At 49.6% G+C, this 27,729-nt stretch overlaps 1 protein-coding gene and 1 long non-coding RNA gene across 2 annotated transcripts in view; one reads left to right on the top strand and one right to left on the bottom strand.

Annotated features, from left to right (window-relative positions):
- LOC139101746 (uncharacterized) overlaps positions 1-27,729 on the bottom strand; it is a 70,074-nt gene that overhangs the window by 29,340 nt on the left and 13,005 nt on the right. The window contains exons 3-4 of the long non-coding RNA XR_011545610.1: positions 18,112-18,397; positions 17,796-17,854 (exon numbers count right to left, since the gene is read on the bottom strand). This is a non-coding gene — a long non-coding RNA (uncharacterized lncRNA). The remainder of the gene's footprint in view (positions 1-17,795; positions 17,855-18,111; positions 18,398-27,729) is intronic.
- On the top strand, positions 10,501-13,256 carry LOC139101787 (protein sister of odd and bowel-like). The gene is made up of 2 exons (XM_070655194.1): positions 10,501-11,504; positions 12,447-13,256. Exons 1-2 carry the CDS (start codon positions 10,513-10,515, stop codon positions 12,790-12,792), a joined length of 1,338 nt encoding a protein of 445 aa, XP_070511295.1. The 5' UTR covers positions 10,501-10,512; the 3' UTR covers positions 12,793-13,256.

Raw genomic sequence — 27,729 nt, 5'->3', positions numbered from 1 at the left:
GAGGACCAAGAGACTGAAAGAGACGCGCCGGGAACGGGGGAACGGGGGAGGGAAAAGAGCGAAAAGGAACTGACGTCGCGCTTCCCGCGTAGAGTAAGGAAGAAAGTGTATTGCGTCTTCATTATAAATCCTGAGAATCACGCAAATTGATAACGGCATCCGAAGGCTGCCGTAAGGGTCCTCGCGAGACGCTAAAGAGGGCTCACCTCCACCCCGGGCGCAGCGGGGTGTCGCTCGGCCGCGAAATAAGAAGCGAAGCACCACAGCCTCCCCCGTTCCTCCGGCGCCCTCCTTACACTCCGCGATCGATCGCACACGTTCTCTCTAACCCCTTCGACAGTTTTCAGGCCGTAAATTCGTTACGTTAGCTTCCCGAGGATCGCCGTCTCGCCGCGTTTTCGCGCGGTTGTTTCTTTTTAATTTGTATTTTTTATTTTTAATAAAAGAGTATTAAAATATTAAATGTCTTTTTTTCTTTCCTTTAATAATTCAAACAGTGAGTTATTTTTTAAATTTCAACCAATACTATTGATCGCGAATTCGCAATTATAAATAAAGTCAAAACGCGCGTGCATAATGCAAAGGCGCACGTTTTGATACGGCGATATCGCACTTCTCGACGGCGCAATTTACCGCGTGCGAAAGCCAATCAGACGGGAACGCGAGGCCCACGTTTCCCTTCCAGACACATTCGTCTGCCCTTCACCTACTTTTACGGATCCACCGACGCGTGCGAAGGTTCCGAAAAGTAATGAGTTCGTTATTCGGCGGGAGTCACGGTTATATTCCCTCTCTCGCTGGTTTCACAGACGGTTCCTCCCTTGTCCGTGGTCCTCGTGAGTTCGAACAGCAAAAGAGAAAGAGAGAGAGAGAGAGAAAGAGAGAGAAAAAGGGCCCTGGAAGCCGCGCGGCTGGCCCTTGCTAGCTGACCAGTGGAAGATTCATAAATTATTTCAGGAAAAAAGGAGGAAAAGTATTTCCAATTACAGTTTTTTGTGAAGGGTTGCCGCGGGCCACGCGCGGCAGGGGGTCCGCTTAATGGCGACCCGCGCTCACCGCTCCACCTCCTCCGCTTCTTCTTCTTCTTCTGCCTCGTCTACTCCCTCATCCACCTCCTTCACCTCCGCCTCTTGCCCCTCTCTCTCTCTTTCTCTCTCTTTCACTCCTTCGCCTGGTCGGCTCTCCCGATTCCTCGGTATCCTTCGACGCCGCCAACGCGGTATTCTCCGCTTCGTACCCTTCTTTTTTACGACGCGTACACCCACCACGCGTTCCACCGCGTTCCGACTCGCCCCTCACCGCCTCGGACTGACGGACACCGGTGACACGAAAAATATCGATCATCCTCGAGACGATCTCGGCTCGATGAGAGGACCCATGAAACCGCTCGTTATCCGATATCACGGCGAACGGTAGTTTGAAATCGTTACGACTTAACCGCGCGCACAGATTTTCTAGCCACTTAGCACCGAACTTCTTGCGGCGACGCCAAAAGATAATTTGGCACATAATAATTATGTAAAAAATTAATCAAACGTAATTAATAATCTTCACGAAAATAAATACGATTCTTATCTTCGATTATTACTTCTCTCTTTCTTTCTTTTTTTTCTTTCATGCAAAATTATTTAAATGTGCTATTTAAAAAATTTATTAAAAAAAACCATGTTTGGAGATACGGTTTGTAATTAAAAGAGCGCTGTTTAATTATTCAAATTAACAACCGACGGCGTTCGCCGAGGAGACGCGCGGTCACGAATCTATCGCTAGGTCGGTCCTCGGGGCTCGCGCGACATTTTGGAATGAGGCCCCCTGCGCGAGGAAGAGGGACCCCAGCGTATGCGGGTGTCCGGTACATATTTTTGGGAGAGCACCACGCAGTCGCCGGTCATGTATCGCCGTGGGCAACGATATTCATAACTAATAGATCGGCGGCCGGCGGGTGACAGAGCAATACGTCCTGCGTTTCGATGTTCCCCGGCTCCGGCGAGCGGGCTCGCGGTCGCGCGAGCAGCGGCCCGTACCTCGCCGTATCCGTCGCTCGGTTAGGTACGCTTACACGATCCGGGCATTCCGGGAAGCTCGTTCGCCCCGAACGACCATAAACCAGGCGCGGCCTGGGCCTCCTCCTAACTCGACCACCTTCGATCTACGTTTCCTGGTTCCTCGGCACGGCGAGGAACGGCTCGCGCGTTGTTACGGTATACCGCGCTGATGACCGCCCGAGTGAACCGTCTCCTTCGAGCGGGACCGAAAAAACGCTGGACCGCGGGACGTAAGCCAGTACCTAAAATAACATATGAAGGGGAAATCGTTGCGTAAACGCGCCGCGTTTCGTCCCTGTCCACGGCGTAATTAGAATTGATGCCTCGAAATTAAAGTTCCGCCGCGAAGACGACTTTTACGAAAACCGGCAATTATTTTTGATATACGTGTCCCGATCACGTTGTGATAAATCGAGGCTCGCGGAGCCAGCGAAATGAGAATGCGCGAATAAACGAACGTTCGTCTATCATGCGAGAGGAGCTTTACATAGGAATGCGGCGCGACACTCGCGACGAGTGTCCGTGTGTTGCGACTGACCTTTGACCCGGCGGGAGGGCGCGGCCCTGGATGTTACCAGGCTGGTGGTGCCGGTCTAAAATAAGGCGAAGGTGGAGACGCAGAAGTTCCTCGACAATAGGCCTCGGTCATACGATAATAATGATCAATTATCGATCTGTCACTCAACGGCTGCGCTCGTGGAATGCACGACGAATCGAGTTCCCTTCACGACTTCACCTCTCCCTTCGAATTCGCCTTTAATCGTACTCGACGCGCAGCGTGAACAGCTTGAATTACATTTCCGTATGTTTCTGTATATTTAACCGTTAAAGCAAGAGGGACACTGTCGCCGATAATAAAATATCCGAGAAACAGTACCGCGTCGTTTGAGAAACGCACCTGCAAGGCACGACGGAATAATAACGTTCGCGACGTCCTCCATTCGTTAGAAACAAAGGTTGACAAAAAAAATAAATAAAAATAAAAAAAAAAGAAATATGTAACGAGGGACCGCGGAATTTTAGTGAGAACAATTTTGCAGAAGATGATAACATTCGTTAGTTGAGTATCTCCCGAGAGAGCTCCCCGAAGTCTTTCTCACAGCAGTAAACCAGCGAGTAACTACGGGCGATTGTAAAAAGCCTAAAATTAATAATAATAACGGCAGGTTACGTAATAAAAAGGCGCTGCTAACTGGAACTTCCCGAGGGCCGAGTGAGTCCATCCAGAAGAAAGGGGAGAGAAGAAAAAAAAAAAAAAAACGGAAACGCGAAAAGGTCGACTTTAACTCGTCGGTTTGAGAATAATTGCACTGACTTTTCAACGTTCAAAATCCATTTACTGCTGCACGATTTTATTATTAAAAAAAAGTGTAATTTGGGGTAAATTGTTTGCGTATTTCTGGCAAAATATTTTCAGAAATAAATTACTCAATTTTTTCTTTTTATTTTATTTTTTTTTTTTCTTTCAACTTTTAGGCCATTTTTCAATTCTATTTTAATTAACGTTAATGTTATTCGAGAGTATGGAATAAATTAGGAAACGAAACGATAATTTGGTCACTTCCTCGGTTCCTCGCATTGTTATTTCGAAGTGAAATATGTTTGTTACGGCTTTATTGTCCTATAATTCGTGCAGTATAAGCAGAGTTCGGAAGGCAAGGCCCCGCGGTGATTTTCGGCCACCACAGCCGCCCGAGCCGGCGACTTGGCCGCGGGGCAAATGGAGGGAAGAATTATAACTATAAAAACGGGATGAAGAGGCCACGGTGAATCGGGAGAAAGGAAGAGGGATGGCGAGACGCCCCCCGTCGCGACGCCGTCGCCTAATCATTCTTTAAACGTGCATAAACAAGTCTCCTCGCTAGCAGTCAAGGGAGATAGTATATGACTAATGTCATTCCTGAGTCGACCAAATTCCCTCCCCCGCCAAACCCTTTCTCATCTAAGAATCTCCTCCTGCCGTTCCTCCCCGTCTCTTTTGACGCGCGGCGTCGACCAAAAACCAGAAATCGAAAGCGAGGGAGGCAACGAGTGAGAAATCTCAGACGTGTACAAGAGGCAGGATGTGTCCTGACTGGGAGATAGGTAGTTGATACGAAGGGGAAAGGGTGAAGGAACGAAAAAGAGAGATAGAGAGAGAGAAAAAAAGAGAGAAAGAGAGAAAGAGAGAGAGAGCGAGAAAAGGGAGAGACGGAGTACGGGCGCAGCAGCCTAAATCTAAAATGCAAATACACTCAACAAATCACTATCGGCGACAGGCATCCTTACTTTTGAAAAAGAGGAAGGAGAAGCCCGGTGTACGGACCCCCCGTCAGGGGTTTCGGGGGTAACCCCGGCTCTCCTGAAGGCGAGCTTACACCGCGCGGCGGTCAACGCCTGTTGATGCATCTTTCGGATGCTGCCCGGCGGGTACGACACCCGCATCTTTCGCCTATCGTTTGTAGAAATTGCGATTATCACCTGGGGGTAGCGCGGGCCGTTTTTCTCGTTAGAAAATCGTGATTGATGTTAGGTACGTCGACGCGACATCGTTCCTCGAAGGGATCGAAGCAGGAAATCTTATCTGCAACTATTTCTAGATAGCTAACATTGAAAAGATATTACTTTAATCAAAATCTAATTAAAAAAAAAAATAAATAAAAAATAAAAAAAAACAAAAGAGAAAAAATAACCCTCTGCTATTTAAAATATAAATATAATTTTTCTTCATGCGCAATACCGTAAAAGTTAACAATTCCCGTCTCCGCGAAATTCTTTTTTTTTTTTCAAGACTAATTGCGATACCGGCGCGTCGTAATGGGATCACACGGGCGCAGTAAAGAGAGCAATTCGAATGTGTAAACGGTGCTTTAAAACACGCGTTGTCGGCGGTGAGGCCCTGACTAATGGAATCACGCTTTGCCTCCTGGTGATACGTTCCCTCGAAGGGCTCCTACCTCCGAAGCCGGGTGTCTCCGTCTCTTTTTCATTCGAGGATACGGAGGAGGCCCCCGAGGGAATGAGCCTTTTCTAGCCACCATCCCATCTTCGAGAAAAGGGTCCCTTCGTCGAGGTGGAGTTATATGTTATTTATGCGCGAGAAACGAGACGGAGACTTTCTGAGCTTACGAGGCGCGGTGCTGAAAGTATCACATTTATTTCGTCGGTGCCGAGATAGGATAATATAGCGGGCGCGCGACAGGGAATCTCTGGAGGAAAAAAAAAGAAGAGCGGGAGTCGCCGCGGCGTGCGCGCGACGAGTAAATCATTTTTCACTTCATTTTTAATTTCCAAAATCGTGCGTTCGCCGTGAATGGCTTTCGTCCCAGCCGACGTATATCTTTTGTGAAAAACATATTAATCTCGAATATCGAAAGTCGGGTCTATTACGATTGTACGCGAGAAAGCATACGCCAACGTGGCGCGGTAACGAAACACCTAATTTGTAACAAAATCGGCTGATAAACGTACATAAATTATTCAGCAGCCAGTTTTTCATGCCGCGTACGTAATTCTTTTACAACTCAATGAGGAGTTGATAAATGACGCCTGATCGAGGACGAAATAAATAAAATTCTTTCGCCGCTGAGCACGCCGCGAGAAATTGTTTCGAAATGTTATAAAGATTTCTTCGCTTTTTTTTATAATAACTTATGTAAGAAATATTTTAATAATTATTTTCGAGCGCCAGTTGTCAATGTATATATGCATGTATACAAAACTACCTGTTCCGATATTGATTTTACGTGGAAAAATAATTCTCGCGCTATTCTTACTTAACCTGCCGGCGAACCGATCCGTGCGAAATAAATATCTAACAATCGCTCACGGGGCTGTCGAGAAGTAAGGCTTCAATTAAATAAATGAGCGATCATATATCATGAAATCAATCTATTCAATCATCGCTTCCTCGATATCTTCTCGTTAATTACACAGTCCGATTTCCGGCGCGGGTTTCGTGAGCCGAGCGCCCGACGCGGAAAAAGTAGTGGAATTCCTCGCGTGGCGTAGGTGACACATTCGTCTTATTGAGCGGGCGCGCTTTTTCTCTTCCCCCTTTCCCTTTTTCCGCTTACCGGGAAAAGGCACGGCCGGCTCATTAGTCAAAAGCGACGGCTAACGATCTGCGCCCAGCGAACACGATAAATTCGTTAGGCTCGTTTAGCCCCGACGAATCCGCTAATTTCGCGTCGTGAGACGTTCAATGCGCGTATATCTGAAGCGGGCGGAGGGAGGGAGAGGAATGGGAATTTACATTCACAAATTGCAGAAAGTTGGCTGAGAGCCGGGCGACCTCGCGAGCGGATCCCAGGATGCCGGGCGATCGAATTATCCCGGGGATTGTTTAACGTAATTGGACAAATCAATCTCGCGATCCCGGACGGGGGTCCACGAACGTCCGTGCTCTCCGTTCTCTCCCTCCCCCTCGTCGTTCCGAGCCCCTCGTTCATTCCGCCTCTTTGTGTCCCGACTGTCTCGCGGTACCGCGGCACCAACGAGCGTATAATCGGTCGGCGAAGAAAAAAGAAAGAAAAAAAAAAGAAAGAAAAGAAAAAAAAAAATTACGAAGAAAAAAGGAAAGAAATTGTACAACCGGGGAGAGGGAGAGAGAGAAAAGGGCAGCGAGGAAAAAGAATGGGCGCGGAAAAAGAAAGGGCGAGGATGCGGCGAAGATTTAGGCGAGACCTCATAGGCGACGATGTGTAAAAGTGAAGACGTTCCTCCTCTCTTTGTAGTCCGCATTTATCATCATGCTCCGAGATGACATTCAGGAAAATAATATATAAGGCTATTAATTACGCGGGGGTCCCCGTGACGAGTCCGGCGATAAGATAGAAAAATGTTAATTAAAAGTTGAACGCTAATGCGAAAACTAACTTTGTTTCTAGAACGCTCGTGCAGCTTGGTCTTGATAAATAAAATAGAGAAATTATTAAAAAGGGATATGATCGTTGCAGTCGTCGCGTGGTCAGAGCGAAGGGTGCTTTTCTTTATCATGTCGAGGGGGGAAGGGGGAAGGGACCGGTTATATCACGCCGCGAACGCGCACGCAGTCAAAGAGAAACAAACGGGGCGAGAACTCGCATCCGGGGGGGGTACAAGGGTCCCGAGGGGGGGACAGGCAGGCGAAAAACGAGGAGAGAAACAAGTGCCCGATGCTGTACGCAACCGCGGAGGTGAAGATGCGTGAAAGTGGTGGTGCTTAGTAGCGATCTAATTATCTACGCGGCGGGATGTCGCGGCCTCCCTCTGCGCTTCACCGCATTGAGGAAACAAGAGCAAATTGAACGTCGGGCGGACGGCGCGCTTGTGCTAACCGAAGGGAACCCGGAGTCGCGCCGCCTGAGACACCGGCGCATTTGAAGCTGCTTTCTTCGGCGAAGATTGTTACGTCACACCGAGCGCAAAGCGTGTGAGAAGAGCGATACGGGCAATTAAGTCGCCGCTTCGTGATTTTCCCCTCAATTTCGCAGTCGACACGATTCCAACGAGCCCATGGTGCTCTCGGCAAAATAAATTAGAGATCCTTGACTTTAAATATTGTTAATCGTCAAGTGCGCTAAGTGCGCCGGAATCAACTGGACGACGGCAATTACCGGGCCCTTTCTTTTCGATTCAACGCAGGTCGCCGATCGCGAGGAATTTCTCATGTCACGCCGCGTTACTTTATTTATCGACGCCGAACGGCACTCATAACCTTTTGCCTCCCGGAGTTAAAGAGCACGGACGAGATTTTCTGACATATAAAATCGATTGATAGATCCTAAGCACTGTTGAATTGTTCGCGATAATACATTTGATCGCAGGTACAATAGTCTTATGTTGTCCTTTAAGCGCACGAAAAAGGCATTTTCTTTGTAAAAAGATTAAAAAACGCGCTTGTTTTATTTCTCCAGATAAATCTTTAATTTTTTTTTTTTTTTTTACTGTTTTACTTTAAAAAAATTAGACAGGGTACGCTGTAAAAAATTTCGATTTTCAAGACAACGATAAGGATACGCCCGATGCGATTGCCGTGTGAAGATTCTGCTTAGCGTTCGTCATTTCGAAGGCACGTATCGTGAGTGCGTTGACATTACCGCGCTGTGACTCGCGCATGATAATACGTCGTGGCGCGGCGAGGTACAATGAAACGCTGTGAGATACGAGCACAGATCGTAGTGACGTATCCGCTTTACCTGACACGGGACTTTCGTTCGGCGAGCAGCGCGCGGCACGTCAACGTGTCCAAATAAAGTGCCGCGTACATATCGCAGGCGCGTATTATGCTCTAGCCGGGCAATTAACTCGCTACTTGATTAACTGGGTAGAACCTGTCAACTTTCGCGAAGAAGGACTTGACGAACGAGAGAAGAGCGGGACGTGAAGATCGCGCGGGGAACGAGGGGAGGCAAGAAGACGAGGGTAGAAGGGGAAAGGGGAGAGAGAGAGAGAGAGAGAGAACGGGAGGAAAGTTGGACTCGAGGGCATCGAAGTTACGAAAGGGGAGTAAAAGACGCGAAGGGGCAGGGAAGAGCGCGGGGGGCCCCCTCGGACGTAGACGTCGAGAGAGGAAAAAAGAGATGGGGAGGAGCGGAGAGAAGGAACCGCGTCCACGGTGACGGTCAGCGAGCGCGAGGTGACCTCTGACCCTCCTCGTGCGTCCTCGTTGCGCGCCGGGCGTCGCACGCTCGATACCTCTTCGTCCCACCGGCGGGACTCAAACGACTCCGTGGGGCCCTCCGTGAGGGCTCGGCGTGGGCGAAGCTTACGCGCGGGGGAGTAAGAGGCGGCCGGGGCAAGAGCGGGAGGAGAGAATAGCAAGGCGAGGAAGAGGAGCCGTGCGGGGAGAGGGGTGACGAGTTGGCCCGCGGGCGTCCCGGGACCGTGAGAACACCACCTATAATATTATTTAGTCTGCCCGATGCCTCGGTTCGCTTCTCCTGCCTCTCTCTCTCACTCTCACTCTCTCTCTCTCTCTTGGCTGCGCTCCTTTCTCTCTCCTCCTTTCTTTCCTCTCGCCTTTCCTTACCGCACCCTTTTCCACTCCGATCGTCTCTCTCTCACCTTTCCTTGGGAGACTTCCTCTCCTTCTATATCGTACTCTATCGTGGCCCCCCCTTCCCTCCCTCTCTCACCCTCACTCACTCCTTCTCTTTCCTTCTCGCCCGGTTACTCGCCCCTTTTTTTTTCTCCTCATCTCACGTGCGCGCACGAGAGCGCGTGTACGGAATGTCTCTCTTTCTCCCTCGCTTTCGGTGCGCTCCGACGCTGAAGAGGCAGCTAACTATAGGCGCTATACACGGCTTACTCGCGCGCATTAATTGCCGTCGTAAATTGTTGCGGCTTTGCCGTGAGTCCGAGTTGCGTCCGAGTCGGAGCGAACTCGCGGCGAACGGGCGCGGTACCGCGGGAGAGATACCTCATTTTTTTTTCTTCTTTTTCTTTTCCTCCCCTCAACGCGGCAACTATTCGCTGGGTTTTACCTCATTTCCACGCGACGTCCATTGAGATAGTACAAACTCAAGTCTTATAATCGCAGCGAGACAGCTCGCTTATTTTGGATTCAAAACCTTCGAAACGCATGGGAGTCTACCGAATTTTTAAAATAAACTCGAAAGTTAAAAACGTATTCGTAAATTAATCGTAATTCGATAAAAATAAATTCAATCTGTAATTAATAGTTTAGATTTTTTTTTTTTTTTTTTAACACGGTTACAGCTCTCTCTTTTACAGCCGGGCTCGTATCTGTCCTGCCGCGTGGAACTCCGTCTCTAACGGGTACAGGTAAAATTGTATTCGTCGCGTATTTGTCGCTCGAGCGCGAAGTAGACGCGCATTCTGAGGAAACGCATGCGGGTTAAACAGCTGTTGACCCGCGATCGAGATCGCGATCGCAATTCACGGTTTCCGGATTCCCCCCGCGTCTCCTGCGAGAGGCATGGCACGCAAGCCGCGGCGGCTCATCTCGGTATCGCGCGGCCCCACGGACACGCGGCCGAGGCCCGCATCGTCGAAACGGCTGGTAATCGCGCGGGCCAGCTGTGGTGCGGCTCTCTCTCCTGAATCCGGGGCCCGTTCCCCGGCGGACAGGCCCATTTTGACTTGGATACCTGCCACCAGGTGGCTCCACCAGCAGTACCCTGCAGCGGCAGGTAGAAGCAGTCATCGGGGTGCCTCCGCACCGCCAGCATCGTGTATGTGTGTCCTCTTTCCCGTATTCGCGTTCGAGTCTCGCGTTCACGGGAACAATCGCGTCGCAGGCCGATAACCGATCGGCGGGAACATGTAAACGTGCGGCTTGGTCTCGTCAGCGTCGCGCAACGGTGAGGATCACCGGAATACCAGGGGAAAAATAGCGGCATGCGTTCGCATTGAGAAGTACACATCAGGATCAGTCGGGAACCGGCCCGGGAATTTTTCGATCGCCTTTGCCAATGATACCGGCGAGATACGAGAGGTGCACGTTCCAGAGGATAATCCGGGACGACTCAAACGGCGGTGGAGGATGCAGCAACAGCAGGAGGAGGCGCGGCATCAGGAACCGGAGCAAGAGCAACATACCCTCGTAATGGTGCCGTCCGCGTCGTCGTCGTCGTCGTCGACCTCGTCGGTCACGGTCGCGGATTCGCGCGAGATCGATATCGCCGCGGCCGCTGCCGCCGGCCTCGCGGCGGTCACCGAGTTACCTAGCTTGGCACTTCAGAGCGTCGCCCTGCGACTTCAGGGTGCCCTGCTCTCCGCGTTGCAGCGGGCGGCACTTCTGCCGCCGGGACACGCCGCCGCGGCGGCGTTTAATCTACAGGCCCTGGACACGTATCTGACGCTACATCGTCTTCACGCGAGCGGTGCGACTTCCGGCGTCGCTCAAACCGCGCAAGCGATCGGCGGTGGGAATCAGAGATGCTCGTCGTCGAGCACGACCGCGGACCTGACGCTAAGCCCGACCGCCCTGAAGAACGATCACCTAACAACCGATCAGCTGCTACGGTCGGCCGCCTCGGCGATAAGCGAGGACGACGAAGCGCGGCTCGACTTTGTCACCGACACCGAGGAGGACTTGGCGCTGCTTGCGGAGGAGGAGGAGGTCCTGCTGAGCGAAACGGCCGCGAGTTCCTCACCGGCGAATCACGAGCTACTACTACGACGAATATCCGAAGGAAATAATCGCGCGAGCACGTCGGCCTCGCGAGCGTCGTCCTTGACTGCCCCGGCTTCGTTCCCGTCGTCGACCTCCTCGGGCTGCTCCTCGACCTCGTCGACCTCGTCGTCCTCCTCCGTGTCCGTGCAACACGCCACGATCGCGATCGATACGAGTGTGCCAAGGACTTGCCGCACCTCCAGGCCCAAGAAACAGTTCATTTGTAAGTTCTGCAGCCGGCAGTTCACGAAGAGCTACAATCTGCTGATACACGAGAGGACGCATACCGACGAGCGGCCGTACTCGTGCGACATATGCGGCAAAGCCTTCCGACGGCAAGATCATCTCAGAGATCACAGGTAACGAATAGGTTTAATTACTTGGAGGTTTATCGATTATAAGCCTTACGCGCGCAGTTTTTCGTTATTAAAATGTCTAAATTAACTTAATTATATTATATTAAAAAAAGAAAATTAAACAAATAAATTACGTGAATTATTAACTTCTGATAAAATTAATTTCAAATCTGACAACTCGATAATAATATAATTAATAAAAATGTAGAACTGTAAAGATTTATTTTTGAAGTTATATTTAAATTAATAATATTTCTGCGTAATTAATTTCTTTTATTTTATATCGTTTCAAAGTTTTAAATTATTAATAATAAATTTTCCGCAATTGAATATATCATTTTGGGAAAATTAATTTATAAGACATTCGGTAACGAGTTAAACGCATTAAAAAAAAAATTCAATTAAACGTCAAGCGTACGAGATCTTCGATTACGACTAGGATTAGTTTCCGAAATCACTCCTTACGCGACGGAAGACTTGAAGACCGCAAGTATTTATCTCTTTATCGCGTCGCTATTAATTACAAGCGTCGTGCGATTTACGAACGGACAAATTCACGGTACGCCTTTTTCACCTGCGTAATTACAAGGATGATTGAACGACGTGTATATTATATTTAATGGTCAACGTGTCACGCTCCATTCGTTCATTCATATCTTTACCGTTGCAATAATCGTGGTCCCCCACTTACTAATAATGTTAATCAAGTTAATAACATATTACCCGGTGATTATTTCATTCTTCTCTCCTTTCCGTTTTTTCGGGGGAAAAAAAAAAACGCACGTACGCGGCGGGGTCTCCTCTCGCGCGTCTATAATTTCAGAAATTACAGTTCCAAGCACTTTTACGGAAAACCTGAGATATACGGAAAACCGTTCGGGCAGGTAGTTTCAGACATTCAAGCGCGAGGATATCGAAACTGGAGGATTCTATTTTACGTTGCAGGTATATACACAGCAAGGAGAAGCCGTTCAAATGCGCCGAGTGCGGCAAAGGGTTTTGCCAGAGCAGGACACTGGCTGTCCACAAGATTCTACATATGGAGGAGTCGCCGCACAAGTGCCCGGTCTGCGCCCGGAGCTTCAATCAGAGGAGCAATCTCAAGACGCATCTACTGACGCACACGGATATCAAGCCTTACCACTGCGCGTCCTGCGGCAAGGTCTTCCGCAGGAACTGCGATCTGCGGCGACACTCGCTGACCCACAATCTAGGGGTACCGGCGTCGCCGCCGCCGTCGGGGATACCGGTTTCCGGCGCGAGTACCATCGTTCTTCAGGAGACGTCCTAACGCGGAGGACACCGGGATCTCCTTTTTTTCGGTTCGCCCGGGCGAAATCCCCGGCCGCGTCGCGCCGCCTTTTCAACGACGCGGGATCGACTATCCATTTATTATAAACGCCGCGGTGGCGATCTTGACTTCTAAAGTCGCCGGATCGCGGTTGAATTTTAAGACACGGTCCATCGGCATCGGTCTGGACATCGCCGATCGGAGCCGTTGCGACTCCCCCAACGTATCTAATCCGCCTGCACTATCTATCATCGTTAACGTTTAGAGCGTAATCATTGTTATGTACATCACGATAAGGATATACGGATTCGTGCATGTTTAGATCTGTAATTCCTATGTATGCGATACGCGGTGGGTGCCCACTCACTTGAATAAGATATAGTCGTCTGTACTTTTTAAACGGTGTACCTACCGTACGTGTCCGTTGTGTTCTGTCGTTCACGTGTATAAAATAAACATTTATTATTATTTTTTAACTCACAGTCGTCTGCGCCCTCATTCGAATCCCTCCCCCCTCTTCCACGCAGCGAGCTAAGACGGTGAAGACGTCGTTCGAGATCTTACGAGTCGCGGAGAGAGAGAGCCTGGGCGAAAATTATTCCGAGATTCGTTTCGGCTGATTACATTTGTTCCTAAAAAATATCCCGGCTTCGCAGAAGCGACTTGAATTTATCGGACGCAAAAACGGTCCCATTCTACGGCCGCGGCCGCGGGAAACATTTTCGCCGAGCAGAAACCTCACGCGTGCCGACTTCTAGATATATCAGGCGTTATGGAGTGTTCACTTAAACAGGTTCGTCGAGCGGAGTACGTCAGCCCGGCCGAAAATTCCGATCCCTTCCCGCGCGGTATTAAACCAAGATTTTTTTCGCCTCCTCCTTTTTTATCCGTTCCACATATCCAGGCTAGGTATAAGCTGATGACGGGCCCGGCGAGAAGGAAGAGACAAAAGGGCGCGGCGAGCGGAGGAGAAGTTAAAGAGGACGGGAGGTGGAGATGAAGCGGGATGGACGAAACGCGTGTATTGTGTTACAAAGAACGGGGCCGCCAGGTGCGCGGGACATGACACCGCGATACGTCTAGGGTTACGTTTCTTTTCACGAAGGTGCCGGGATGGGCGAGCGGAGAAGAAGGTGGTACCTCCGAACGACGCTATTTCGGATCCCGGAGGTGTCCGTGAACGGGCGTCCTCGCGTCGTCGATAAGGGAATCCTGCGCGACCGGTCGACTGCCGGCTCTCTTTCTTTCTCTCACGAGCGGGGGCCGCACGCGGCCTAACGCACGGCCGTGTATACGCCGCACGTAAACCCGGACTCCCGGACGAGCTTTCATAAATTCTTACCGGCGGACGTTTTACCGCGAATTACGGCCCGTCGTTTTACCGCAAAACCCCGCGTTGGCAAAATCGTGTTTACGGCGACGGGATACACGTATGGGAGTTACGAAGACGAAGGGGGAGGAGCGGCGCGGGAGAAGACCCCGCCGGCGGGTTCTCGGATGCTGGAAGCGGGCTCGGAATGACTTCTCGATGGGTGTCTTTGTGTCACGTTTGCTCACGGTATCGCTTAGTCCCCGCGTTGACGGAAACTCGAGGACCGCCGCGAAATTCTCCGATAGCGACGACCATATTTGACTTCGCGGGGCTCTTCTTCGACTTACGTAAGCGTTCGACGCGTTGAAGATAAACGATAAGGATAAATGCGACCGATGGCTCCAGAAAGGAGTTTAATTTGAAGCAGAATGAAGGAACCTCTAAGCACGCAGCGTTTTATTAAGTTTCAAATGTGTCGGAGATTTAAAAAAAAATTTCGTACTTTTACCCAAGAGCGCGAATTACATCGCTTATGCGTTTTTTTTTTAATTTTTCCCCTTTTTTTAATCCGATGGTTTTAATGCAGCCTTGCAGTATCGAGAATTATTCGTTCGCCCGAGTCAATTATTACACGGCCATCAGCGATTAACAGGAATAATTTCGAAAGCCGGCCGTATAATAAATAATTCGCGCGCAGACGACCCGCCGTCGTATTCGCCTTCCTCATTATCCAGGAAAAACCCTCGCGCCGGAGAAGATTACAGAATTTAACGGTTACGCGATACGATATAGAGTGGCCGCGTGGGCGAGTTTATGATTACCTTAGAGATACGAACTGTCGGCGCGGCGACGGCAAACATCTCTAATTAAAACGATCGTATCGTAAATGACCGTAGGAGCGATCGCCGGACTTTCCCGGCCAATTATTTATCGCATCGACAGGCTGATGTGCGAAATTAAAGGCGGGGGTGATCGCGGCGCGGCGATGATTCGGAACGAAGAAAAGAGGATATCTTCGAGCTAGGTGGAGGGAACCGAGCGAGAAAGGGGGGGAGGGGAGGGGGCGGAAAGCGGGGGGCCGAGGGGACATAGAAGGACCACACGCACGCGCCGCCCACAGATACGCTATCACTCGGCTACAACCGACGTGATCTGCATGCGCGTGTCCCCTCTTCGTCACGGAGCCGGGGGGGAAAAAGGAAGTAAAAAGCCGAGGGGGGGCTAAGGGGAGGCGCGAGGAAAGGAGAGAAGCGTTCTCTCGTCCATTCTCGCCAGCACGCTTTCGCCCTTCGGCCCTCTGCCTGCCTACCATCGCTGATTTAAGAAGTCGACGAAGCGTCGATAACGCGATCGCGTCGCGTCTATTTCATTTTCCTTCTCTCCCGCCACCCTCCTCCCCTTCGCGCGTCTCCCCAGTGGGTTTCCGTCTCGCGGATAAATTCGATCGCGGAGATTGATCCCCCCGCGATGCAGGCGATCGATCCGCCGTTTACCGCGTCGGCTCGCATTATCGCCGGAGTCCTCGAAAAAATACTGTCGCTATTTTGTGATATTTTTTTTATTTCAACGCTACGCGAAATTTTGTTTTATTTTGAGCTTTTAAAATGGTTTCTCTTCTTTTTATTAATGGAAACTAATTAATATATTTTGCGATTCGCTCTTAAATTTTTTTCGTCGAGCGGCTATTAATCGACAGCCCTTCGGTGATAAGCGTATGATATTTTATCCTCGGACATTGAACCGCCGGACGTCATAACAATGTTAGGTACATGATGAAAATAACGACAAGTTTAGATATTATAATGCGATAACGTAGGAATATTTTCCGCGGCGATAAGACCATCCCGCTCGCCTCGACGATTTTTCCGAAAAACGATCCAGCAGTAAAACGATCACGTTATTACGACCGCGTAGTACCAGTTATATCGATTTCATCCGCGAAAAGAACCGCCGACCCTCGGCGACGGTCATTAATCCGAAGGGCTTCACAGCGCGGTAATTCCCGGCGAACAATTCCCAGACGTTCGCGGCGCGAAGCAGAACTCGTTGCGTAACTCATTTTCCGGCGTACTTGCGCGGCTCGAAGTCGAGACGCTTCGCTCCGCGTCAGCGCTTCGCGCGATGGATCAATCGGCGCATTAAATAAAAAAAAATCTCGCTCGGCGAGAGATATCGTCGTCATCAACTAACGCAGTGCCGCGCCGCGCGAATCGCGTGCGTTAAAAGAAGATTGAGAACTTTCCGGCCGCGAGAAGGGATCGCGCGCCGCGGCCGGCACGTGCGCCGGTATGCGTGCGCTTTTTGCGGGAGAATAGGTCGCACGCACCGCACCGGGGTGTAACATCTCCATACGCGGGGGAGAACGAAGCCGCGATATACGATCGGCGGGCCCGGCCGCCGCGAATGGCGGGGGCCACCCGCGATACCGCGAGCGTGCATCGCTTAACGACCGCGCCGCGAGCATTTATAACGCGCAGCCTCCGCGTCGCGGCCCTCCGCGTGGTCGGAATCGCATCACCGTCGCGCTAGATTCGCCGAGTGCCGGGGTAGAACGTGCAGGGTGAATTATCTCGCGATCAACGTCACGTATATAAATAAAAAAAAAAAAAAAAAATTATTTACACAATTATAACAATTACAGAGCTCGCGGCTTAGATTTGATACAAGACCGCCTCGATCTTTATCCGAATCTCTCTCGCGAAAATCTCAATCGCGACCGATGGGAGCCCGACTGCAAGACCAACGGTCAGCGGTGCGCACGGGAGACAAACGCGTAAATCGCGCGGACCGTCGGGCCACGTGCGTGACACTTCGGAGCGGCCGAAAAGCCGCGGCTCATTTGCACGGCCGGGCCCGTGCCGTGGGTGATTGGCGGAACGCTGATGCGCGACGAGACGTGCGTGCAACGCGTGCAGCGGCACGGCGGAACCCGTGTAGGTGCAACGCGGGCCGACGACGGTGCCGTGTGCGTGCACCACGAAATACGGACGGGCGGACAGGATGACGGACGGCGGGACGCTCCGGGCGACCGAGAGTGGTGACTCGCGCGACACAAGCTCACACTCGCCTACGCATTTCAGTCTCCGACCGGACCCTCCGTTCTCTTCTCTCTCGACGTCGGTTCCCTCCCGTTCTCCATTTCACCCCCTGCATCCCCCGTCCCCGGTGTATATGCACGTCCGCACGCACGACGGGCCTTCGCATGCCTGGACCGACAGGCGCTTTTCCTCCCGCGATTGATCTCGCGTCTACCTAATTTCTATACGCGCGTCTCGTGTGTTTAGAAATCAGCGGGGACGTCTCGAAAATCAAGCCGTTTCCGGGCGAAAGATGGGGAAACGAAGGTAAACCCGCTGTACCGTTACGGAGTGCTATTATGAAATAATTTTATGAAATGGCTAGTGCGTTTAATTGCACAACGATGGGTTTATTGCGAGAATAATTTGATTATTATTTTTATTACCGCGCTTGGTACGATTTTATTTTATGTACGAGTTGGAGGAAAGTATTTTTTTACTTGGGAAACGAATCGGTAAATTAACGATAATGTCAACTGTGCCGCAAGTGGCCAGGAAAAAAATATCTCGTGCCGCAAGTGGCTGAGACAGTTCACTTGCGAATTACTACATTGCAAAACTACATTACTGCTACTACTACTGTATGAATTTAAATAATGTTAAAAAAATATTACCTTTTCGTAAATTTGTTGAGAGCGGAGTTGAAGATCGATGATCGAACGGGGATGATTTTCTGTAACAAAAAAGTTGAAAACTAAAATGAAAAATATGCATACAATGATTACTGAAAGAAATATTTAATGATGTAATTATTTAATAAATATAATTTATTTTCCAAAAGAATTTTAACAAGAAAAAAAATTCTCTAAAACTGTAAGCTTTTTTAAAAATTATTTTTGTAATTATTATCAGAAAAATAAAATAAACTGAACTGGCAGAATTGTTTTTTTTTATTATTTTTTTTTGTAAATAAAAAAAAAAGATAATTACCCAAACGGTGCTCCGCCGGTGCCCGATGTCCATCCTGAACCTGCTCCTCCTCTCAGCACTCAGATCCACAGGTCACAACGTCCACAGGTCACTCGCGACACTCGCGGATACGCGCGCGGATTGTTAAGTAAAATTATACGCGCGACTCAGGCGGCACTCCCGGTAAAAAAAAGTTTAAATAATAATACGGCGCCCGATTACTCATTACGATATTCGCGACGAACTCCGACCGTAGTTCGTTTATTCAATCGGCGTCGAACGTACGCTGGCCGCTCTGCATTCCCATCTAAACAAACAAAAAATAAAAAATTGATTAGACGAATTCTGAAAATACAAAAAAAAAATCTTACCCGCGTCTAGTATTTATTAAAAAAATAAAACAGGCAACTTTTGAAACAGTTCTTTGATGACATGAAATACGTATCTTTTACGACGATCGAGCGTTATATTTCACTCGATCGGATTGCAATGCGGCGAGGACATTAATATTGCGCGTCCGACTCCTCTCAAAGTTCTCGTCCTCGATCGGACTATCGCTTGAAACTTTATTCTTGCGGCTGGCCGCAAGGATGGCACGCGCAACCGTCGTCGAGTCATTCGTTTAGACGGCATTCAGAAATTACGTTCAAAGCATGGCGGATCATGCCGCTCGTATATGCGATCTTTCGCAATATGTTACAGCTTGCGGTCGCTTTCGACTTCTCTCATCCTTTGTTTGTCGCCCGTTGCCAAGTTCCGCGCAGACCGTGACGAAGCGAAAGCGCACACCGCCAGTTACGGACTTAAAAGAGTTTTTTGCAGGTACTTAAAGATAGAAGAATACGCCTCCTCTACATATCTCGGTGTAAAAATTTTTATAAGGCGAAATAAGCAGCTATTCAACGGAAACGAAAATAAAAGCGGCAGAGGCCAATATTTGCTGTAACTAATATCGGGATGAAAGGGATTTTAACAGGATCGGAAAATGTAATCTTTTTTTTTTTCTGGTTTCGAACCTTTTTATGGATTAACGCGTTAAGATATTTGTACCTTTTCGCACGAAAGATAAGACACACGGCACGTCGTATCTCTTTTACACGGTTGAGCCGTGTGGCGCTAATAAGCCTATCGTCGTTATCTCTCGACAGATCCTCGCTATCAATTTTAACATTTATTGTAACAATTGTAATATCCGACCTACGAAAAGTAAATTCGTTTAATTTTCATGCACAACAGCTATTACTTAAAAAATCTTGTTCCCTATTTTTTTTTTTTTTTTTTTTTTTAATTTTTTGTACCTCGAATACTAACGACCTAATGCATTAAAGAGTCTGAGATCACGACCGTCAATTCTCTCAATATCGCGCGGTACATTACCGAAGATAACGCGCTCGCTTATGCTCCTGTTAAAATCCACGGATATTAATTTCCGAGCGAGTTACTCTCGTGCCCCATCCGCACGCCATTAAGCTAGAACGCGCCGCGTTCGCGCTCACCTTTGAGTGAAACATTGTTAAACACAGCCGGGGCAGCTAAGAGCATGCCCATGGTGGTCGAAGTGGAAGATGGTTTCCTCGTCGGCGAGCCCTCGCGGCGCTTAAATCTCGAGAGTTTATGTGATCCTGCCGGTTCCCTCGATCGTTTTACGCGCGCGTCTACGTACCCGTACGGCGATCTATCTACCTGTAGCCGAGTACTACTCGGGACGTATCTTTCGCCTCCCAAGAACCGTGGAGATAACGTAATTCTACGTGTGAATGCTTCGGGGCGTGTGGACGAGAGGCAGGTACCTGAGTACCCAATAGCGCGTCCAGATAACGCCGGTCAATAATTTACAGGTCTGATTCATCTCGATGGAGGGGAAGGGTGGGCGAGGGGGACCTCTATCTCGCGGCCGGGAGTATATGCCTTTATTAATTAAAACGCGCGACACCCACGCTTTCCAAAAATTCCCGCCCTCCTCGGGAACCACCGACGTTGATCGTCGATTTTGTACGCCTGTGGTCGTGCTACTCGACGAATTTTTAGCTTTACCGAAACGGTAGTGCGAGCTTCCTTCGCGTCTCCTTTTCTTTTTCAGAAGCGAAACTTGCAGAGTGCGTCGTAAAATAATTATCCAATCGATAGTTCGATAACTGGTGATCTGTACCGGCGTCTTGGATAATATCCTGTAATTGGGTCTGATAACTCTACCGTTCCGTAAAGCCGTTCTGCAAAGCCGTTCTGTACTTTGAGGATAAATATACGACGAGAGATCGTTCGAAGTCCCGTCGCTTCCCGTTCGCTTCTTAAACGCGCGACGCGAGCCGCGCCATCGGGGCGCTCCTATTTTATTTTTCATCGCGTTAACGGCGGGCGGCACTAATACCCCATAAACGGTGAGTGATGAAGATAGAGAAAAGAGCGAGGGAAGAATGAGTGTAGACGCGGGAAGCCGGGAAGAAGTTATCCGCGAAAGAAGGAGGCGGGCGAGAGCGCGGAGGCGCACGAGCCAGCGCCGCATTTTACGTGGCGTTTACTTCTCCTCCATCCTTTTTTTTCTTATTTTCTTTTCTTTTTTTTATTTATTTTCTTTCTTCCTCCCCCGCCTCCTCTTTTCGCATGCGCGCAGCTGCGCATTCAGGGGAGGATTAGCGAAATTAATAAACGTAAACCTTTTAACCTAACGCCCGCGAGGCACCGATAAATTCTTATTTATATTATAATCGACCGGCGAGAGGCGAACTCGCCCGAGAAAGAGAGACCACGAGCCACCATTATGGATGTTTCACCGCATCGTCACTTCGTAAACCTGTTGAATAAATTCCGCGCTGGCGCCCCTCTTCCCGGCCCGTCGTAAGCGAGGCGAGTTTACTCGTTAGATGTCAGATCGACGACTTAGTCGAAGCCGCCTTCGACATCGCCGCCGCCGCCGCCGACGACGACGACGACGACGAGATCGGCACGCTCAGGGTACATTTCTGGGGTACGCATGCTTCAATTACAGATCACTCCGAGTAACGCACGTAACGCATGCGAGCTGCGGTCTCTCCGTCGTGCAAACTTCGCGCGGATGGATCATGAGAACTCGAAGAAAGAGCGACCGCTCGCTCAATTATTCGCTAATTATTCTGAAAGATGCTGAAACTTCGACGGCGAAAAAAAAAACGGGAGAGCGATATTGTTACTTATAAGTTGCCAATTGTCATTAAGGGATTTTATCGAGACGATCAACATCTGTTTTTATTCACGTTGAATTATAATAAAGCCTGAAGTGTGAAGATATATATAAAACGTGAAGGTGACATAGTAAGCTCGTACAGCTATATCGTTTCTCGAAAATACCAGTGTCTAGAATAGCGTTCGGATCGACTTAAGAACCTCGTGAAACTTGATCCCTCCTCTCTCCCTTTTATTTCTTACATCCGAGATTGTCCTTTTTACAGATTCCAAAACTTGTCACGATCAAATTCACCGAAGAATTTTAAGGAAGATAGGTTTATCGAGACCGGGGAATGTTAATGATCGGCGAACACAGAGGGAAAAGTAATCACCACTCTATTACCTTATTCCTTCGTGACGAGCGGCTTTTTTCCTCTCAATTTAATTAAAACGTTATCGATTACTTTACGAAATAATATTCCGTGACACGGGTGGATATATCGTTTGCCAAACGTCCGCCTCACGTGGCAACGCGATCGCTAGCTCGACTTTCAGTAAAAGGACCCAGGTTGTTTCCTCGAATATCCTTTCTCTTTAAACACCGTTCGGAAACGGTGATATCTAACATCATTTTACAGCGCGGCATGCATGAGCGATTTCAACACGAGCGCGTCGACGGATCTGCATCGATGAATCATGTATCGCTAAGGTTGCGTTATAAATCGCGAACGCATTTACGGAAACGTTAATCAGCGCGACAATGCCGGCTGTGCTACGGGGGCCATGAAAAAGATCTCGAAACAAGGCGCCGAAGAAAAACGTCGGGGCTCAATGCCCATGCCGGGAGAATGGCGAGATACCGACGTCTACATATACGCACAATGTACAGGCCCCGGCTCGGAGCCCTTTGAACGCACCCGTACGAGCCGGCCGGATGACAGGGAAGAAATCGAAATATGCGATGACTGCGCAGATGAAATATCCGTGTCTCTTAATGGCGGCCCCGGACCGTCTCGAGCGTGGCAGAGAGTAAAGGGGGTGCGAGCCTCCCCCGGAGCGCGATACGCGTGTAGTTAAAGCTGGCATACATTTTCCGATCTTATCGAATTCGAGTGTAAGCTACTCGAAAGTTATATACGTATTTACTTTAGTAATTGAGATAGTTTGTATTAAGAAAATTATTTTTTTTTTTTTAATTTTTCTATCGCGATAACAGAGATAATTATTTGAAGGACTCGATAATCGTCCGTCGGACGTTGTAATTTAAAGAAAGGCGATTCCTTCCGGTTCGAGTTTATACTCTCGGGAGGAAAGATTGCGTCGAAGTCTTTAATTTTCCGCGTTGAGTCGGCGAAAAGTAGTCGAAGCGCCGTGGAAAGACGAGGGCAGGCGAGAGGGAACGGTGGAGGAATCCCGTAGGAATCCCGCGGTGTCGAGCGCCGCGCATACGGGGGTGTGCCGCGTGCCAGACTCGAGGCCCTCTCGGCACAGGCTTCACAGGGGGCCCCCGTGGATGGGGGCCCCCCTTCAACGTAAGATAAGGCCTCCCGGTGCGAGCCGACGACGCGCGACCGACATCCATGTCACATTATTACCATATAGGTACCAGTCGCGTCGTCACAACACCGCACGGCGAACGTACCACCACCGTTACATACATTGCGGAGGAAATCGGTCCGAGAAAGAGAGAGGCGGAAAGGGGCGAAGAGAGAGGGACGAAGAGAAGAAGAAATCATCCTCTATTTTAGTTACGAACCGGTTCGATACGTATCTCCCTTCATTCGTCAGCAATATCGCGTATACGCGGTGGACAGCCATATGAAAACCGCATAAACGGCTTCCTCTTATACGACGCGAAGTCGTAAAGAGCGCAAAAAAAAAAAAAAAAAAAAAAAAATACCGCCGTTTGCTCGTGACCGTTTAATTTGTGGGAATATTTGGCGTACGACAATCGATCGGGAAATATAAAATGGTTTCCTCCAGAAATTATAACTGATAAAGACGAAGCGCGTAGAACCGAAGTTGCCCCATCGCTCAATTAACCGTCCCAGTTCGCCGCGCGAAATTCGCTCCGAAAAAACCCGTTCCTCCAGCCTCGTCTTATTTGCGACGCGACTCGTCTTTTACTGTCTCCCGATAACGAAATGTTCGGGATTTTATCGCCGTGTATTTCGTCTAGGAGCACCGCGCGTGAATCACATCAGCATTGGCTTCCGTCCGATGCAGGAATGCAGACGCGACGAGGTGTACCTACCGTCCTTTATTTCTTTCCTCCCGCGTCGGTGGAAATATCAATAGCTACCGTGGACATTAATCGCCGTCGGGGAACGGGGAAATTTATTCTCTTTTACGTTTTCTGCCTCGCGCCGGGAACGTTTCCGTTTAGAGGCCGACTTCGTCGGCCGAAATCGCGGTGACTCGGCCCCGAACGAATCGCTCGAGAATCGTAAAATCGGGTAAATCATTGGCCGGTCCGTCGGTACTAACCGCGATCTCTGCTCACCCGAGGAGGAAGGTGTGGTACCGGCTCGTGCTCTATCCGACCGCGATCCCTCTCGTTTCACCCTCCGCGTTCTCTCTCTCTCTTTCTTTCTCGCCCTGTCTCCGGTCGTCCCCCGAGTGTTAGGTACGTACAAACACGACCAGGTATAGAGAGCCGCAGGTAAAACCCGTGGTGGTCGGTGGCCGAGTCGCGAGATAAACTTTACTGCATATAGGTAACACGTACAGGTAGGTACGCGATCCCCGGCCACTCGTTGTAAACGACACGACGGCCATTCGTTATCGCCAATGATGATTCGCGACATCCGCACCTTGAGAGACCCATCCACCGGTGTTGCATACCGACCACCGCGGTCAACCGTTGTTCGGCGAATCCCTGAAAATCCGCGCCGGCAGTAATGTAAATTTCTCGCGGGCGAGGACATTCGATTCCGAAGACCGCGAGATCGGGACGTTCGATGATCGCGAGAGACATTCGGCTGAAAATGTCTTTTGTTTGATATTTGGTTTTATTTTATTTTATTTTTTTCGCGTATTTTTTTTTAGAACTTTTTTTTTTTTAACAATATATAAAAATAATTATATTTGAGTTAGTGATTTATAGATTCGCAAGCAATTCGTGTTTAAACCACCGCGGCAGCTGCAGAATTTTACGAGACGATTAAAAGGTGTTGATGCGATTCTATTTTTATCGATTGATTTATTACTATTGAGTAACCGTATATATGACTACACCTCGCGACAAATTATTACACGAGTAGCAAAGAAATCGCGCGGCGCACAAACGCGAGGAACTAGGAAAGACCGTGAAAGAAGACGTGGAGGAGAGGGAAACGAATACCGTGGAACGATGCAGGTGCCGGTCGATTCGTGTCGTAGGTACGCATGCATCGGCCCCGAAGACGAATCCATTAGCCGTGAACGCGGATTGAGCAATAAACCAACTGGGAGGTAAGTCGACTCCGGCCGTCTCGCCTCCTCCCCGAGAAAGAAGAGAGTCCTTCTTTCTCTCTCGCTCTCTCTCTCTCTTTTTTTCCTTCCCGCCGTGGTTTCGGTTCGCCTCTTATTCCTGTCGGGGCCCGCATTCTCGTACAAGATGTCGCGCCGATAAAAGTTCCCGAAGGCTCGTGGTCTCCGGGGCCCACCCCGAGTAATTCATTTAAACATTCCCGGAGGTGGTCGCACGACAAATTACTCTCACGAAACCTTCGCGCGACAGCCAAAAGTTCCGTCGGGACCGTCGTAGGCCTATCTCCATTGAGAGATCTCCCCCTTCTACCCCCCCAGCCCCTCTACGTTGCCTTCGCCCGCGCGACACCCCTCGCGCCCTCCACTTATCCTCTCACGATCGTTTCGTCTTCCTTCTTTCATCGGCGTCGGGGACCCACCCTCCCCCCCCCTTCCCTGTCCGTCCGGCCCTTGGCCCCCCGAGCGGGCATAAAACCTGGTGACACTTCTCACCCTTCTTAAGAGGCTTCCTTCTCCGGCACGAGCTGGCACCGAGGCGAGGCTACGCGGAGATACGGAGGATGAGGAAAGCATCCGTGGCATCGGGGGTATCTTATCTCTATCGGTATCTCCTCCGTCGGTTGTCTCGATCGACGACAAAGTAATACCGTATTCCACGTTTACACGACGCGCCCGCGTACCACGGTGGCATCTGTTTAGCGGCGAGGCACGTTGCCGTTAATAACGCACGCGGTTTCAATAATATTCGACTACAGTTTTTTATTTTTATTTATTTATTTTTATTTTTTTTAGCAATTACTTCGTAGCGCTTATCAACGCTCGTTAATATTACAGTCTCATTAAGAGACTCGTTAAGAGATAATCCTACGAAATGGGGTCGAGTGATTAAATTTCTACCATTTTAAAGCAACACGGGACTAGAACGTAATTAAGTACGGAAAGCTCATCGATCCGCAGGAAGTGTGGACGGGCTACGCGGGAATTGATCAATCACGCGACGCACTCGCAGCTCGGCGATTCGTATCTCGGGGCGCAAGTCTCTTCTCATTGACGCGGCTCGTCCCGGCCGTCGTGTCCGTTATCCTTCGGGGAACGAACGTGCCTGTCAACCGCGGGAATCGGGGATCCGGCCGGGGCCGCCCGAGATAGCGTGCTGCCCGTGTCTTTCGTCGGCCGGCGGAACGTGCTTGTCAGGGCCCGTGGGATACGGACAGCTTCCGGAAGCGTGGAGATCCGAGATTGGCCGAGATTGCACCGGCGTCGAGCGAACCTCTCTCGCCTCCCTTTCGTTCCCCCGTTTCCCCCCCCCTAGACGCGGCGGGGCAACCCCTCGTAAATAAAGTGCCGGGATGCGCGCCGAACAGACCGCAGGGTGGCTAATATATCTCAGGACTCGGTTAATTGACCCGACGAGCCTCGCGCACGGTTCCACCCGTGTATCCAATTCGTCTTGACACCACCGACTTCTTTCGGGATTCCGTGGCGTATGGTCTACAGTCTACAGGTAAGAAGAATGCGCGCTTTGTTCGTATCACCTCGGAAATCGCCCGGCCAATTCCGATAATGAAGAGCTCGGGTGAACACGCATGAATAATCCCTCGGGGCCGAAGAGAGCGCGCCGTGGCGTTACGCGTCACGTGGATTAGAACGATCCTCAAAAGCGATATTTCTTTACGAAATTCGATTATTTTTTTCCCGCCCTAGATTGACTCCCGGCGTTAAATCTCTCGGTGATCGAATCGCGCAAATTAAATCTTTTCTCGCTATTTAAAAAAAAAAAAAATAAAAAAAATAATAAAAAAAAGAATTACGGAAGATGTAGAAACTTTCGATATAAAAATATTGCATTATTATAATTAAAACGTAAAATATAATCTAATACTCGTTAAAGAACAGCGTCTGATTTTCCGTTTTCACGACTCGCGAGGGGTCGTCTTTCTCCTACGGTGCTCTATTCGAAAAATAGTATTTCCCATGGCGCGACGTAAAAATGCAACGGCAACGGTTCGCGGAATCAATTACCGTTCGCTGCTCGGGCCGCGATAGCTTCGCCATTAATCATGCCCGCGCCGTGCGCGATTGTTTTTTTCTTTTCTTTTCTTTTTTTTTTACATCGGGGAAATTGCACGGCCGATCCGAGCTGCCAAAAAGTGGGTCACCGCGCCGGGATGGGAACCGCGAAGGAACGAGCGTGGCCGTCGTTGCGATTACCGGGCACGTACTCCGTAGTCGATACGTTAATTACGGGGTGGACTGCGGCCGACATCGCGCACCTCGCGCGAACCCGCCTCAGGCGACGCGCGTTTCTCGGTGCGTCGACGGCCGTCAGTGATAGAATCACGAACCCGGCGGTTTATTTTTACATTTTTTTTCTATTTCTTTTTATTTTTTTTTTTTTTATATATCGCCGCGCGTACATCACTGTCCGGCCGCGCGACCGCTAATACAATTAATCGGAGGGACAATCGTGACGGGATTTAAATAAAATTTGGAAAAGACGTGGCCTTCCGACACGCCTGGCTCGGGGTTCCTCTGGGTTTTTTTCTTCTTTTCTTTTTTTTTTTTTTTTTTTAAGGCTACAAACGGATTCGCTGTGTGATTTGAAATTAAGATCGTCTATTAATATTTAACGACTTCTTAAAAGTCCTTTGATGTTGGTAGTTTTTTTGGTAGCGCGCCACGGACCGATTCGGACGACGTGACGTCTCTCGGGCACCTCGGCCCGTCTGCGCTGTATAATTAATTCGGTCTCTCGCCTCGCTTGTACGCTCCGCTGTTTCCCGTTACTTCGACGCGAGCGTCTGGTCCACGCGCGTTTCACGAACGAGACTGGACATCGAGCGTTGCGAAATCTCCGGGATTAAATTGTACGACGCGCGGCGCGCGGCCAAATGTCGCGGCTGCCATGTTCTTTTATTTTATTTTTTTTTTTATTGTGCGTGCGCGCTACTCTACGTAGAATACATCCTCGGGAGGGTCCGAGGGGTCGTTCGAGCGAGGGAAATTTCGATTACGCAACGACGACGG

This window comes from Cardiocondyla obscurior, linkage group LG04 (assembly GCF_019399895.1).
Source record: "Cardiocondyla obscurior isolate alpha-2009 linkage group LG04, Cobs3.1, whole genome shotgun sequence".
Taxonomy (NCBI): Eukaryota; Metazoa; Arthropoda; class Insecta; order Hymenoptera; family Formicidae; genus Cardiocondyla; species Cardiocondyla obscurior.
The sequence above is the reverse complement of the archived record's forward strand: the minus strand, read 5'-3'. Positions and strand labels throughout refer to the sequence as shown.